At 40.5% G+C, this 14,345-nt stretch overlaps 1 protein-coding gene across 1 annotated transcript in view; it reads left to right on the top strand.

Moving 5' to 3' along the window:
• The first annotated feature begins 702 nt into the window (after positions 1–702).
• Positions 703–14,345, top strand: part of CA10 (carbonic anhydrase 10) — a 178,585-nt gene continuing 164,942 nt past the window's right edge. The window contains exon 1 of the mRNA XM_068209647.1: positions 703–1,302. Within this exon, the coding sequence (XP_068065748.1) occupies positions 1,242–1,302 (61 nt within the window). The 5' untranslated portion in view covers positions 703–1,241. The remainder of the gene's footprint in view (positions 1,303–14,345) is intronic.

Below are 14,345 nucleotides of genomic sequence, written 5' to 3'. Positions count from 1 at the left end.
GGCTGCAGCCCGGGTACGGGGAGCAGGGCGAGCTCCGAGCAGCTATGGTACTTCCCGACAGCTGAGGTGGAGGTACGCGGTGGCAGCCGGCGGCTCGCAGCTTGACCTCGATTTGTTTTTGGGACTGTAGGCTGGAGCGGCACGTCTGGTGAGCTGGGAGAGATAAAAGCCAGGAGGATAACTGGGGGTAAGTGAGGGATTGCCCCAAAACTGGCGCTGCTTTTTTTGTTTTGGTTTGGTTTTTTTGGGGTTTTTTTTTTTGGTTTTTTTTGGTTTTTTGGTTTTTTTTTTGTCCGGGGGCGGGAGGGGAAGCGATGCAGAACTGTTGTACCCGGGGAATGCCATCAGATACGCACTGCAGCGCGGGCACTTCGCTAACTCTCGGTTGGAGCCTCCCGGTGCTCTTCCGCCACCAACCCGACAGAAGTTCGGGTCTGAATCTCTTTTCCTTCTTGTTTAAATAAGTTTAAAATACTGGCGTCCTCAGCCAAGCCGCCGGGCGGTGCGCCCAAGCCGCACTTGATGCGGACTCCGTACTCGTGCCGTTCGCCCTGGGGGACACGCACACCCCCACCCCTCCTCCGCTGCCTCACAGCCCCGTTCTCACTCGCGGGGGGCTGCGGGGGTGCATCCCCGGGCAGGGCGCTCGGTGCGCGGGGCAAGCCCGACCCCTGCAGTCGCGTGGCGGAGCCGCCACGGCGCGCCGGGATTGCGGCGGGGCCGGGGAGCCGGGGCTGCGCGCTCCGAGCGCGGCGGGGATGGCGGGGCTTGCAGCGGGTATTAATCTCTTTCCGCTCATTCTGTAGCAGCAGCAACAGGAGGGGAATCCCCCTCCCTCCGCCGCCTCCTTGCCCGGCATGCCGGCACTGCCCCGCTGAGACGTGCAAAGAGTTTTGGGGTTAATTTGCGCCTGGCCGCCCCTGGAATAGAGACTCTTCGGATATCGGATCGGTTGGGTTTGTTGTCTATGTCGTGTTGGGAAATCTGGTGGAATTTTTTCTCGCTCGAGGAGGAAGAGCCCGGTGTTGGCAGTTGGCTTCGTGGTCTTTTTTGGAGGGCGAAGGAAGGGAAGGGATCTCACTTCAGCCGTGCGGAGAGAGAGCTCGGACATGTGTTGTCAGCACATCTGGGGAATACAGTCTGCAAGTCCGAAAGGAAATTTGCTGGGATCGTTCAAACTGCGGTATTGATCTTTGTTATTTTTTTTCGCCGAGGGATGCACTTGGCATGAGAATCGGAGGATGGAAATTGTTTGGGAGGTGCTTTTTCTTCTGCAAGCGAATTTCATCGTCTGCATTTCAGGTATGCAGCAAGCACAGAAAGGGCGAGGGAGCGGGGGAGATACCGTACAGGGTTCCCAGGTGTCCCCTTATTAAGGGGCAAGAGGAACAGTTAAACAGATCAAACCTATAGCTGAAAAATCCATGAATGATGTACTGTGAGTGGGTTGTGACAGAAATTGACTTTCATCACTTCCCTCTCCCCCTTAATTCCAATACGTGTGTCTTAATTATCATTCATTGGTTGCAATAGACAATACGGTGTCATGGTAAAGGAGATGCTTATAATTCCCAGTGTACCTGATTGTGATAATTATTTGCGACATTGCCGTGATCCCAGAATTTAATATCTCTTGAAGTTCTTAAACTTGGCTGATGTGCAGATCCTGAAGGGTTTGTGGTTTGTTGATGGAGTTGTCATGATCTGGTGCCACAGTTCAGTGTCTGCAAAGGGAGGGATAACAGTCAAGTGTCTCTGCTTTTAAAATGAGCTTTATTGTGTCTGTGCTCTGAAAATTATTTTTTTTCTTTAAAAAAAAAAAGCCCCATTCAGGGAGCTCTGTGCTGGCTGGGGTTTACAGCTTTATTTTAAGCTTGCAAAGATCGCTCTCCCTTCAATATGTAGAAAGTCAGGTCATTTCAGTTGTCACCAGAGCTTGTCCAATTAATGAATAGGCATGGCTAGGTCTAGCATAAAGGATTTGAACAGTTTATTATTGGGGAAAACACTCTCTTTGACCGCAAAAGCCCTAGCTCCCTTGTTAATTTGTCATGTTGGTCATACTGGAATAATTACATTGCGGGAGGCAGGAGCGGTGAGGTGGCCAGTCTACTAGTTTGGGACACTTCAGGGAGCCCCATGGGGGTGCAGGCTGCCTGCATCTCCCACTGCTCCACCTCCCACAGGCTGCCTCTGCCCTCCAGCCATTGCATAAGTCCAGAATGGGAACACAAGCAGCACAAGCATGGCACTGCTGGAGGGAGATCCAGGGTCCTGGTGGCCATCTCAGTGTTCAGCCTGGAGGTCTGCAGGGAGAGGCAGCTCCAAAGCTCTCCTGGGACCATGTGGAGATGGGCCTGGGCTGTGTCCCAGCCACAGCCCCCAGGCAGTAGCACCTGCAGCATACCCCCTGGCAGCTGTGAGCCGCACTGCACTTCCTGCAGCACCTCCCAGTTTATCCACCCTTCCAGCCCCTGGGCTGGGCACACAGGAACCTTGGGGGCTCAGCATCCCTGTTAATTTGTCCTGCCTGCACCTACCCCAAAGCTCCTTTATTCCCGAGCAAATAGCATCGCTGTCAGCCCACGGTGTGCGTCAGCCTTCCTTTTATCCCTACAGACTGGCACCATCTGCCACCAGGCACCCGGGTGACACTGCCAGCACCCCGGGCTGACCTTCCACTCCTACCCGCTGGTACCATCAGAAAAAATCTCTCTCTCGCTCTTTAGAACAGCAAAACCTGCTGCCTCTTGTCACTGAAATCCCACACTTAGCTATTTAGCCCAGTGTAATGTGCCCCTCAAATCAGGTACTTTTTAAAGTGCCACAGTGAGAACAGCAAACCGCAGCTCATCGCTCTCTTGGCCATTGTGACAGTAATATCCTGAGACAGAAAGAAGCTGTCCCATTCTGTGCAGCTCCTTATGCCATGCATTTAGCTGTCAGCGTTCCCTGAGCTCCTGCCCTCCTTTCCTCTTCAGACAGGGGAGCCCAGGCTTCTGAACCAGTGGGATCAGTCCTGCAGGGGCTCCCATCGCTCTCCATCTCCCTCTAGCTCTTACACCTGATACTGTGCACACTCGCACCATGTCTGCTTGCTTTTTCTCTTTTTTATTCTTTTTTTTTTTTTTTTGAAGGGAATAAGTAAATGCTAAAATGCTTCTGCTGCATGGTTAAAGCTGTGGTTTCAGATAATTTTGACCACACAGAGGATGTATGCATGCTTCAGCCTTGTTTTCTTTTTTTCTTTTTCCTGGGGGTTTTTGGTTTTTTTTCAGGAATCCTCACTATCTGTCGTCTTAGTAAAAAGGATTAAGATCTGTAGATATCTGACTGGCACTAATGCTCTGTATGTTGCCTCTGCTATCCTTTTTACACTGGGTTTTGTAGCAAATTATCTAGCTGGAATGTCTGGATAACAGTGCAAGTAGGAGATGTCATGAAGCCTGTTAAGGGATTGCCTCAGCGCAGGATTGCAGATGTATTTTAGCACTTCAGCACTGGTCATTCATTCAACATGTTACTTTAAAAACCCACTAGTTGAGCACTAGTGCTGCAAATTACTGGAATGTGAATTAAGGAGTGTGGCAGTATTTTCTTTTTTTTTTTCTTTCTTATTCATTCAGCTGTTTTAGCAGTGAAGACTCAAGACAGGTCTGCTGTACATGGATCTTTCCTGAACATTAGCAAATGCTTGATTCGGTGTCTATTTAAACCTGTGATCTTCCTCCTGCTAATTCCAGTGGTTATTTGGATTAGGGCTTATTAGGGGCTGCTCTTCAAAAGGATAATGTCATTCACTGAATTAAACACTGTTAAGTTCTTTAATCATTATTAATAAACACATTAAACACAGGTTCAGTGTTATGTCTTTTGCCGTGTATTTATATAATATTTAAGTATAAATTATGCTGAATGTAGCACTTGTGCTGTGTTTCTTATTTAAAATAAGTAATGATGATGGTATACAGTTGACTTTTTGGTGTCTTTTACATTCATGAATTTCTTGGAGACTTAGTATATGGAAAGTAATTTAATCTATTAAAAAGAGGTGTATATATATTTTCAAAATATTTTATACTTAAAATTTTTTATGAGTCATTTACTTGTGTGTATGAGAGATTGATTGTTTTGGAAGAAATGATACTGAGATTTAGAATTTGTTTTGGTTTTTTGTTTTTTTTTTAATTACTGGCTCTTCCATATGTATGGGAAATAATTTATCTGTGGACTTTGGGAACTGAATATTTTTATTTTCTTGCCATACTGGATTAAGGCTTTTGCTACTTGGAACTGCTTTTTTGTGCAGATGCAAATGGGAAATACAAAGAAGACAGTAGTTGCTGTATGATGTCCAGAATTTCCTTCCTGAGTAATATACCACCGAATATGAATTTGCATCAGTGTTCTCAGGTGGCTGTCACCTTTGCTTACATAGTCATTTGTATGAACCATAAGGAAGGTTTTCTGTGAATTTAAATATTACCAATTGATTTCAAGAAAGAAAAAGCTAGGAAGTTGTTTTCAAAACTTTGCAGGATTCTTGGTTTAAATAAGAAGATGAAGTTGTTTTGAGTATTGATTAAGAAGGTTTCCATGTACATTTTCTGTTAATACATCAAGAAAATTATTTCTAAAACCTGCATGGTCAACATATTTGTGCCTTCCTGTGAATTGATTTACTATCTCTTATTGGTTTGGCTTCTGGGAGCTAATATGGATGAAAGCTGTCTTGTTATTTGGAAGTATTTTCATCCTTTGCCATGTTGTCAAGGCACATGGGGCCAAATCCCTTTTATGATGCAACTTCTGTGGCCTATTTGGCAGCACACAAGTGCCATAAATCATGTATGGTGAACAACTGAGATGGTGTAAAAACCCCCTCATCTGTCCAGGACTTTCCCTACGTGTTGAGCATCTGATATGGCATCTCCTGGCACTGAGGACTAGAGGTGGATTTGGAGTACATTCACGCTCGATTTTCTGTCTTGCAGCTTCCTGAGTCTCTGAGCTCTTATTACCTAGCATAACACAGAGGTGCCCTATAGGCACTCTAAATTATGCCAGGGCTGGAATTACCTGCTGAATCATGGTCTGTAAGGTCTGATAACTCTTCTTCTCTTAGTATCACACAGTCTGAGATAATTCAAACAGAAAGTACTCTTGTAGACGAGAAGAATATCAAAGCTGTAATGTCCAACATTAGAACAGTGAATGGTTCATTATGTTAGGACAAAAATGTTGAAACTGTATTAATTATCCTCAAATAGTGGCACAGAAATAGCTTTAGATTCAGTCTGTCTGCTCACATTCACAGAATGGAGGGACCATAGTTTGATCCGGAGACTCTCAGTTCCTCAGCTCTGGAATGCTTTCTCACTTTAGTGATTTTTTTTTCCCCCCACCTTCTTAAAAGGTCTAAAGATGTTTCTGCTTGAAAATTCTATGGAAATAGCCTTTGTAGTCTTCTGTAAATGTCTGCTTTTACCTTTTTTTTGGTGCATATCTTGTTTTTTTTATAATTTTATTTATTTTCATTGTTAGTTTTACAACTAGAGCGTGACCAGATAGGCACTAAAGTGCTGGAACAACACACATATTTTTAGCTTATGTTAAGGTAGTAGAAGGGAATGTTTATGAATAATTTTTGCACATATTATGCTGAGCTATTTTCCATCCAATAAACTGGTGGAAAGAAACTGGTTATTGCTGCTATTCTTTTCCAAATCTCAGTGATGTAGATACCCAGTTTTCAAACCTCTTCACATTGTTGTTTTGCCTCACTGTAATCCAGTTGAACTAGATACCAAGCCTCCAAGACAAAATTAATAAAATAAGGAATCAAAGCCCACTCAAATTAAACACTCTCAATTTAAGGGTGCTCTTTAAAACGCAACTGAGGCTATCAAGAAATTCTGCCCTTGACATTTTTGGAAAGTTCTGAGTTTTTAATTCTACAGCAGCTAGATTTTAAATATAGCAAGGATTGAAATGGGTTTGCATTTGCATTTTGAATATTCCTTGCATGTGAATGAACAAGGAATTCCTGCTTTCTCTAAAAGATTGTTTTTATCTCTGTTGCTATTGGTCAAAGTATCACTTTCTTTCTTGGTTGAAAGGTGGTAATTCAGCTGAGGAGGAAGTTGCTGTTTTCATAGTTGCTGACTGTTTATGGCTAAACTTAACACGGCAAAGACTGAAGAGGATGATTGGCCCATCTGGGCTGTTAATAGAGAACTGTGTAAAACTGTTCCATCATTATCTCATTACCAGCTCAAGCAGCAGACGAAACTAGATGACAGTCAGTTATGGACAATACTGAAATACTGTGATAAGTGTTATTTTGCTCCTGTCTTGCTTTTATCTTTACTGCACACTCTGTTGGGAGGAATAGGAAGTGGGGATCAAATTGTAATTGACTTGTTTAGAGGCAACACTGTACAATGGGACTGCGTTTCCATTGTAATGCAATCAGAAAGTACAGTTAGCAAAAAAAAATTGCACTGTGGTAAATGAATTGAAACATTATTTTTAAATGGAAGATATTTTTTTTTTCAAAGGATAATAATCTGGCATTTGAGAGAGGGGTGGCTTTACAGCCAAACCTATTTACAGTTGAATTCAAAGTAGTAGAGTATTTTATTGCTGGTTTTAACCATTGATAGTTAAAAAGCTGCCAAGGGTCTTTTAATGGAATTTCTTGTAGATAAAATAGCAAGTTATTATTGTCATGAAAATAGAGGGCTGAAACATGGTAGACCTATATCCTGTGTAGTGCCTTTCTGATGATGTAGTGCCTCATTCATGCACATGGGTATTCACAAGTGCAAAATTTGTCATGTAGTGCTTAGCAGGTGACAGTTGAGGTAAAAGTAACCTAGATTTGCATCCACCCTAAAAGTCCTTATAACTCCCAAAAATGTTATAAAGGGCTTTGGTGTTACTGGGACTTGGGCCTTAAAAATTACAAAAATTGAACTGTAAACAATGGGAAAAGCTTTAGATGGCAGGTGTCTGTGCTCCTGTAGACTGCCAGGTAAAGCCCTTCAGGATCACAGCCCTAAAATATTTAATTTACTTTTACTCATCTTGGAAAATGGAATGTGATCAGTTTCCACATACATTGCATTCTGAAATCAGTGGTCAGAACTAAAGTAAATAAATACTTTCATTGTCAGATGTGTGTTTCTACATGAAAACATTTCTGTTTTGAATTCATGAATCTGTAGTGTTTTTATTTCTGTAGTAAAAATAGCAATAAACTTTTTAACTTTTCTGATATTGTTGCCAGAAAAATAGCACAGCAGCTGTAAGCCACAAATAACTAATTAGGATGCACTTTTTTAGAAAAATACTGAAATAAGCATACAGTCTTTTTCCCTCCCTTTATCATTAGTCCTTAACTTGGTTAAGCTTTAAGTATGGAATGGAAAGAATCGTGCACTGACTCGACCAAAGGGGCTTCTAAGCACATGCGTGGAGGAGGCAGCTAAGCAACGTTATCCTTTTTTTTCCCCTCTAAATATGTTGACATCTCAATGTTTTGGAAATAGCATTCGTGTAGATGAATTTAGAGGGAAATGTGGTTTCTGAAAAATCATCCTCTTGTCATTTTTGTGGGTTGTTTCCAATTTAAGTTCCTTCCTGCTGTTAACTACTATACAGCCCTGTTCTGCTTCAGGAATAATCCTAAGAGGATTTTTTTGCTTTGCCAGCAGGACTCCTATGGATTATTAATGCTAAAAGAAAAAGTTATGAGTGCCAGAGAAGGATCTTTTGCACGTGTGATCATGGAAAGCAAGTGTTTGAAGTGACTATGTCCTCCGGCAAACCCTTCCATTCCCAATAGGATGGTGTTTGGGTAGCTGAGGGAGTCGGTCAGGAAGGGTTCCTGCTGCCACAGTTGAAGTTTTTTTGGCAATGTGACATTCTTGGTCTGCTAAGAAGAGCATTAACTTGCATTTGCCATCATGGCAGAGAAAAGAAACTTCAGGAAAAAGATGGTGCTGAAAATGAATGCCTGCTGGTAATAAAGGATCACAGTACTTCAGTAGTGTTCTGCGAGTGAAACTTTATGCAGAACGAGCTGTTTGTTTCTACATCAGTGGAATGCCACACGACTTGTAGTTGAGGCCTGCTATTTCCCGCGTGGGAAGCGGCAGTTTTGGAAGGGAAGGGAAGGTGTTTGAGTGACCCCCTGATTGTCCCCACTGCTGGAAAGGGAAGGAGTTTAAGTGACCCCATGCAGGTTTTAATCCTACTGCTGGGGCATGTGTAAACACTGACTGACAGGAGAGGTCTCTGAATGGGGCTGCTTGTCTTGATTTTTCTCAGAATGAAAGGCATGAATGAAAGAGCTCTGCATTACATTGCAATTAAAACAAAAAAAAAAAAGAAAAAAAAAAAAGAATTTTGGTGTCAGAACTTGGGGCAGTTTGCAGGGAATACACGGTGTTGGCCACACTTTCACAGATGGAGAAGCTGAGGTAAAATGTCACATGGAAACTCAGTCAGCAAGACTTTGAGTAGTTGCAGTCCATTTTCACTCTCTTTTCTGCCTTGTAACACAAGGATGGCCTTTAGCCTGTGTTTTTGGTCAGGGTGTGGGGCTGGATCCCCTCAGTGAGTGCAGGGTCACAGAGGGGCCCTGGTATGTCCCCTCATGACCTGGATCCTCCTTCTCTCTTTGCCGTTCTACTACAAGGTGTTTTTTCTCCTCATCATACATGCAGTGAAGTTATTGTGAGATAACAGTTACAGTATGCATAATAATTAAATCAATTAGAATTTAATTGGTTTCCAGGACTTAGCATGATATTAAGGAAAAATTCAGATCCAGACATGGTTCCTCCATAAATGTGTGCTATTTAAATTCTGTTTAAATTACTAAGATTCACTCAGTTGGCCTTTTTTTTGGTTCTGTTTGGGCTGTGAGTAACGAGTGGGTTCCTCCAAGTGCAGCACTTTGCTGCCTCGTGTTTCACATCCCCTCAGTGTGGGTGTAGGTGACAACACACAGTAAAGGGCACCATAGATTTTAGTCCTAAATTTTCTCTCTGAAATTTGCTCTCAGCAGCCCAACAGGTTCCTTTCTCTACTGCTGGAATTCTTGGATATGCTGTGAACACATACATGAATTTGTCTTGAGGGTGAAACCTCACCCCAGGGCATTTTGCCCATCATGTCTGAACTCCTCCCATTTTTTATTTCGCATTGTAATCACCTGAATTCAACATTTGTGGCGTTTCGGGGTATTTTTTGGTTCGCATTCATATTTATAAGCATTATCTTATTGTCGTACTGGTTTTTGTACCTACTAGAAAACAAAGCAATCTGTAAGGACTCCACAGTCTCCTCTTACTTGCCCAGACAATTCTGAGGGTACTGTGTGGCAGTAATTCCAACTGGAATTTCAAGTTACCTGCAGATGAATAATTTTTATCTTCAGTAGTCCCCCTTAGCACTCTCTCCAAGTTGTTAACAATTCATCTTTGCCAGTCTCTAATTGTGTCTTTGCTCTAGAGTCACAGGTATTTAACTCACTGTGAAACAGGATGGAAAATACAGTAATAAATAATATTATTTATTTTATTAGGTAGCATAAGTATAAAAGATAAAAACTCAGTCATCCTCTTTACGTTTTATTTTGATAGATAACAGCCAGATTCAGCAAAAGGCAAAACTTAAAGACGTGTTTAAGTGTTCTGCTGAATCTGAGTCTTAACATGTAATTGTATAAAACAACTACGATTAAGGATGTGATGAAGTGCTTTGCTGAAGCAAGGAGTAGCAGTGGTATAATACATGAATAATATAAAATCTTAGGAAAAGCCCAGCTAAGATGAGCAAAAGTTTTCATAATCTCTCTTTAAATTATGCAGTTGTATAGAAAATAGATTTTTATCTGGGTAAAATAATCTCAGTTCTTTATGTGGTAAAGCAAAGGTGCAGGCTTTTCTAGGGTGATGAACACAGCAAGAGAAACGGTACAATCAGAATTCATATAAACTTGATTGTATTTTGTTAATTCTCACTGTATGGATGCCCTGAAAGAAACCAACACCATCTTCCACAATAGTAAACACAACCAGAAGACTTAAAACTGAAATGACAAGAGATGAATTGTAATATGCAGTGTTTTTTATATGTGAGTTTCTGTTCCACTTTCTTCCCAGCACATATTTTAATTTTCTCTTGATTTGACCTCAAGTCCTGCTATAAAGAGGACATTCAATGGAATGGGGACTCAACTTTGGACCAGGTGGTACCTACAGAGATATTTGGGACACTTTGTGCTAGTTCTGTGGAAGCAACTGGCAGAGTTTAGATTGGATAAGCAGAGTTTAGTCAGGCTGAGAGAAAATTGTTTGGGGGGGAAATGCAAAATATTTGAGGATCTGTTCCTCTGTGTGGGACCAAGCAAGGCAAACACGTCCTCTCCACTGCTGGTGGCATATTCAGTCTGTGTCAGCAGAAAAATTCCTCATGTTGTAAATGAGGTAAGGCTCATTTATAGTACTATGAATCAATTTCTGCCACACACAAAAAAGTTTTGTACTATTTATAAAAACAGCCGGGTCTCTGCAATACATTTGCATCATATTTATGTATTTGGATTATATCTACCAAAGGGCACAGAGCTTGCAGACTTTATCCTTTCTCTCCTCCAGTGCTTGTCCTACTTTGGTGCTACTTAATGATTCAAAAACAGCAGCACGTAGCTCTCAGAACTCTTCCTTTTTTAGTTCCCTGCTCTGTGTAACTGGGACCTTCTGTGTCTGCTGTGTTTTTATGTTTTTAAATATTTAATTTACTTTGCAGTAATAAAAGAGTGTTTCTGATTACAAGGTAGTCAGCAACTTCTTTTTAATGCTCCTGTAAAGGAACCTGTGGCTCAGATTTCAGGCCACAGGAAGCAACAGCTGAATTCAAGTCCTTTTTGCAATGTGTCTCTTGCAATGGCTTCTTTACTGATATGCTGATAGCTGCTGTGGAGGACTAAAAGATGAAATGTGTCTGGATCGCTTAATATCATCACATTACTGGTCATTTAAGAATTTATTCTAGTCACTGAATACTCCAGAAGTTAATATCTTTGAAGTAAAGCATTCTTATATTTAAAACCAGAGTATATGATGTAATACTAATGCATTATTTTTAAAACTCCAGTTTTTTGGATGTAATTTACTGATATTATATAAACTGTACAGAAATAATCTCCTGGCATTTGCCTAGGATGACAGTCATCAATTCCTACATGTTTGTTTAAAATCTTAAGGAGAAAATGAGTATTTGTTTTTGACAACTTTGTTTTGGACATTTTTCCAGGAAAGAAAGCAAGCAGGCTGAAATGAAATGCAAAATAAAATCTTTAAAATCAGCTGTTAATTCAGGGAGGTAGTGTGCAGGGGAATTACTCAGCCATAAATGTTGGCCTAGAGTTTAGTTAAACATTAAGCAGAGGTCCCTTGGTAAATGGTCCCTTTAGAAAGGTGCCATGACCTCTGCAGTGGGGATTAAGGTATGGGAGAGGACCATGCTCAGGAGCTTTACTAGTCACGTGTCAGAATGATTTTCAATCACTTTGGTTATTGCTGGATTAAAATTGAGGCTGCAGAGATTAATGGTCTGCTGTTACTAATCCACTAAACCCCTGTTCCTAGATCTTTTAAATTGACTGAACCTACAGATTGTTAAGTAACTGAGAGATATGGATTTGTAACGGTTTTAACTGTCTTTCTTCATATTTGGTGTTAGCAGTATCTTATTTATTGCTCTTTGAGAGTGATCTTGGCAATTCTTGAATGGAAGTGAACTTTATGCTTTTTTATTTCCCCTATTCTATAGCGCACTAAAGGTGTGTACCATTTCTAATAAATGTGGATGAAGAAAGCATTACATTGTTTAGATATGAGCTGGCATTAGTAGAAGCTAAACTAAAAAGTACAGAAATTAAATGCTGTACAGAGTTAAATGTGGTACAACTCAACAACAAATGTGTGTTGTGCAGAGTTAAATGTGGTACAACTCTCCCTAACTGTTAAAACAGCCCCTATGTCCCTTCAGTCTGTCTGCCATTAACAGGGGTGGTTGTCACCCCAGGTGGTTTTTACTGACATTTGAGGATGTGGCCAAAGTCAAAATGGCTGTTCAAGCTTTTGCAGAATTACGTTTTTCTAAACTAGCAGAGTATTTGGAGTGCCAGGGCCCAGAGCTTCTTGCAGAGATCTAGCACAGCGAGACAGAATGTGTGGACTTATTTTCAGTACTTAATTTCTGTGCAGGTATAAAATCTCCAGGTAAAAAACAATGTACAAATTAAAAAACCTCAAAAACACAGAGGAAGAAAATAATGAAACAATTCATCTGTGTACTGAGACATGAGGTAATTTTGGACACTACAGAGCAGTGGTTTGGGGTTTCAGCAGGGGTCTGTAAATAAGAGTTTTAATAGGTCTTCATCAGTACAGTATAGGTGAGACAAAAGTTAGGGCAGAGGGAATAGGCTGTGGAAGAAACCAGACTCTAGTTGTGGCTGGGAGAGTTTGGAGGGCATTTAATCTGTAGGAATGTCTTTACATGGGGCAAGGAGAAGGATGGAGTGCCTTGTGTGTGTGTTTTGGGCTCTGTTTCCACCTCTATATGGAAAAACTGTGAATTGGAATTTTTTTTTGGCTTTCATGTGTTTGCACTTTGGTGCCATGCCCCATGCTAAAAGTAAAACTAAAGAAAGAAGAATTTGATTTTGAGTTCTAGAAGAATGCAAAATACAGTCTTTCAGTAATTATTTCTTTGATGAAAGGAGCTGAGTACCTGGTGCCTGCCAGAGTGGTGTGGGTGTACACAATGTCTGTATGACATACAGATGAGGTGTTTTATTTTTGTTTTGATTGAATAAATAATGGCAGTCTATCTCTAAACAACATCGTTTAGTGTTTAAATGAAGTTCAGTGTGACTGTCTCCTTAATAGGAAACATGGTTGAATTATCACCTAATTATATCTTGCTCTGAATGTGGTTTTGATTCCTGTCTTTCTGTGATGAAACAAGCAGGGATTTTTTTAATTTGTTAATTTGTTGTCTCTGCAGAAGTTATGAAACAGAAGAAAGTATAGTTTTGCATTTTAACTGTACTTGAAATAATGTGCTTGAAAAATGGAAGTAGTGTAATCTCTCTTTGTAACTTGCATAAATTAATAACCTATTAAAATCACTGAAAAATAATGCATTTCTGATTCAAAGGGTCAATACGTAATAAAATTTGATGATTATTAAATTTCTACGAATGTATTCTACGTCTTTATACTAGCATATAGCAAGATAATGTGCCTTTAACATTATAATTAACTTAGACTCTGCCAGGGAATTCCTGGGATTAAAATAAACCCTTTATCTCATGCAACCATCTTTGTTTCTGAACCCTGGTGACTTGGCTTATTCTTTTGCCTTCTGGTTATCTCAGTTAATAGTATGTCTTGATTGAGGACTGCAAGGCGCTTTTACATTTGTTCTTGTCACAAAGCTTTGTAGGATAAACAGGCCAAAGATACCTCATCATGCAAACTATGGACCTCCAGTTATGTCTTTCCCTCCAGATTCAGTATTGTGTTCAAATAAAACTGGGACTGTGGAAGTAAACCCAAAGCACTTAAATGAATTTCTGACAAGCTTTCTTGATGAAGAAGAAATTAATAATAAAAGACAGAAATCTATATGACTGGTTGAAGAAAATGAAGTTTTTGTCCTATCAGCTATGATAAAATACTGTGTTTCTTATTTAATAGGCAATACTTTATATAAATCAGCATAACTCAAAAAAGCTGTTCTAGTTCATTAACAAAGGAATGAGCGCAGAGCTTGGATCCTGCAGGCTCAGGTCCTGAGATGTGATATTTTTCCAGGCATTTTGGTGAACCTGATATGCTCACTAGCTCTGTTAACTTGAATGTTTATTGCCTGGTTAAATCCAGGTTCAAGACTGACTTAAATATTGTAACTCTTGCAAAATAAAAATATAGTCTGCTCATTTTTAGGAATTTGTTTTTATAGCAGTCATACATAGAAAACCTGATTGATGATTGATGGTCCATTTTTCTAAAGCTTCTGCCATCTCGTGCACTTTTGGTATTCCTGGACTTTTTTCTCAGTTGCTCTTAGAGGCAGTATTAACAGATGGTAGGCATTGCTCATTAAATCTGCATCTACATCTCTCCAAGGACTGCAAAGATGTTGGGAAATGGATTATGTTACTGTAGTGATTGCTTAGAAGCCTTGAACTTACTGTGCTATTCCTATGCAGTTTTCACTATCAGTGGATTTTGAGCTGTTGCTATAGACTATAAATA

The sequence above is a fragment of the Anomalospiza imberbis genome, chromosome 19, assembly GCF_031753505.1.
Source record: "Anomalospiza imberbis isolate Cuckoo-Finch-1a 21T00152 chromosome 19, ASM3175350v1, whole genome shotgun sequence".
In the NCBI taxonomy this organism is placed as follows: domain Eukaryota; kingdom Metazoa; phylum Chordata; class Aves; order Passeriformes; family Viduidae; genus Anomalospiza; species Anomalospiza imberbis.
The sequence above is the reverse complement of the archived record's forward strand: the minus strand, read 5'-3'. Positions and strand labels throughout refer to the sequence as shown.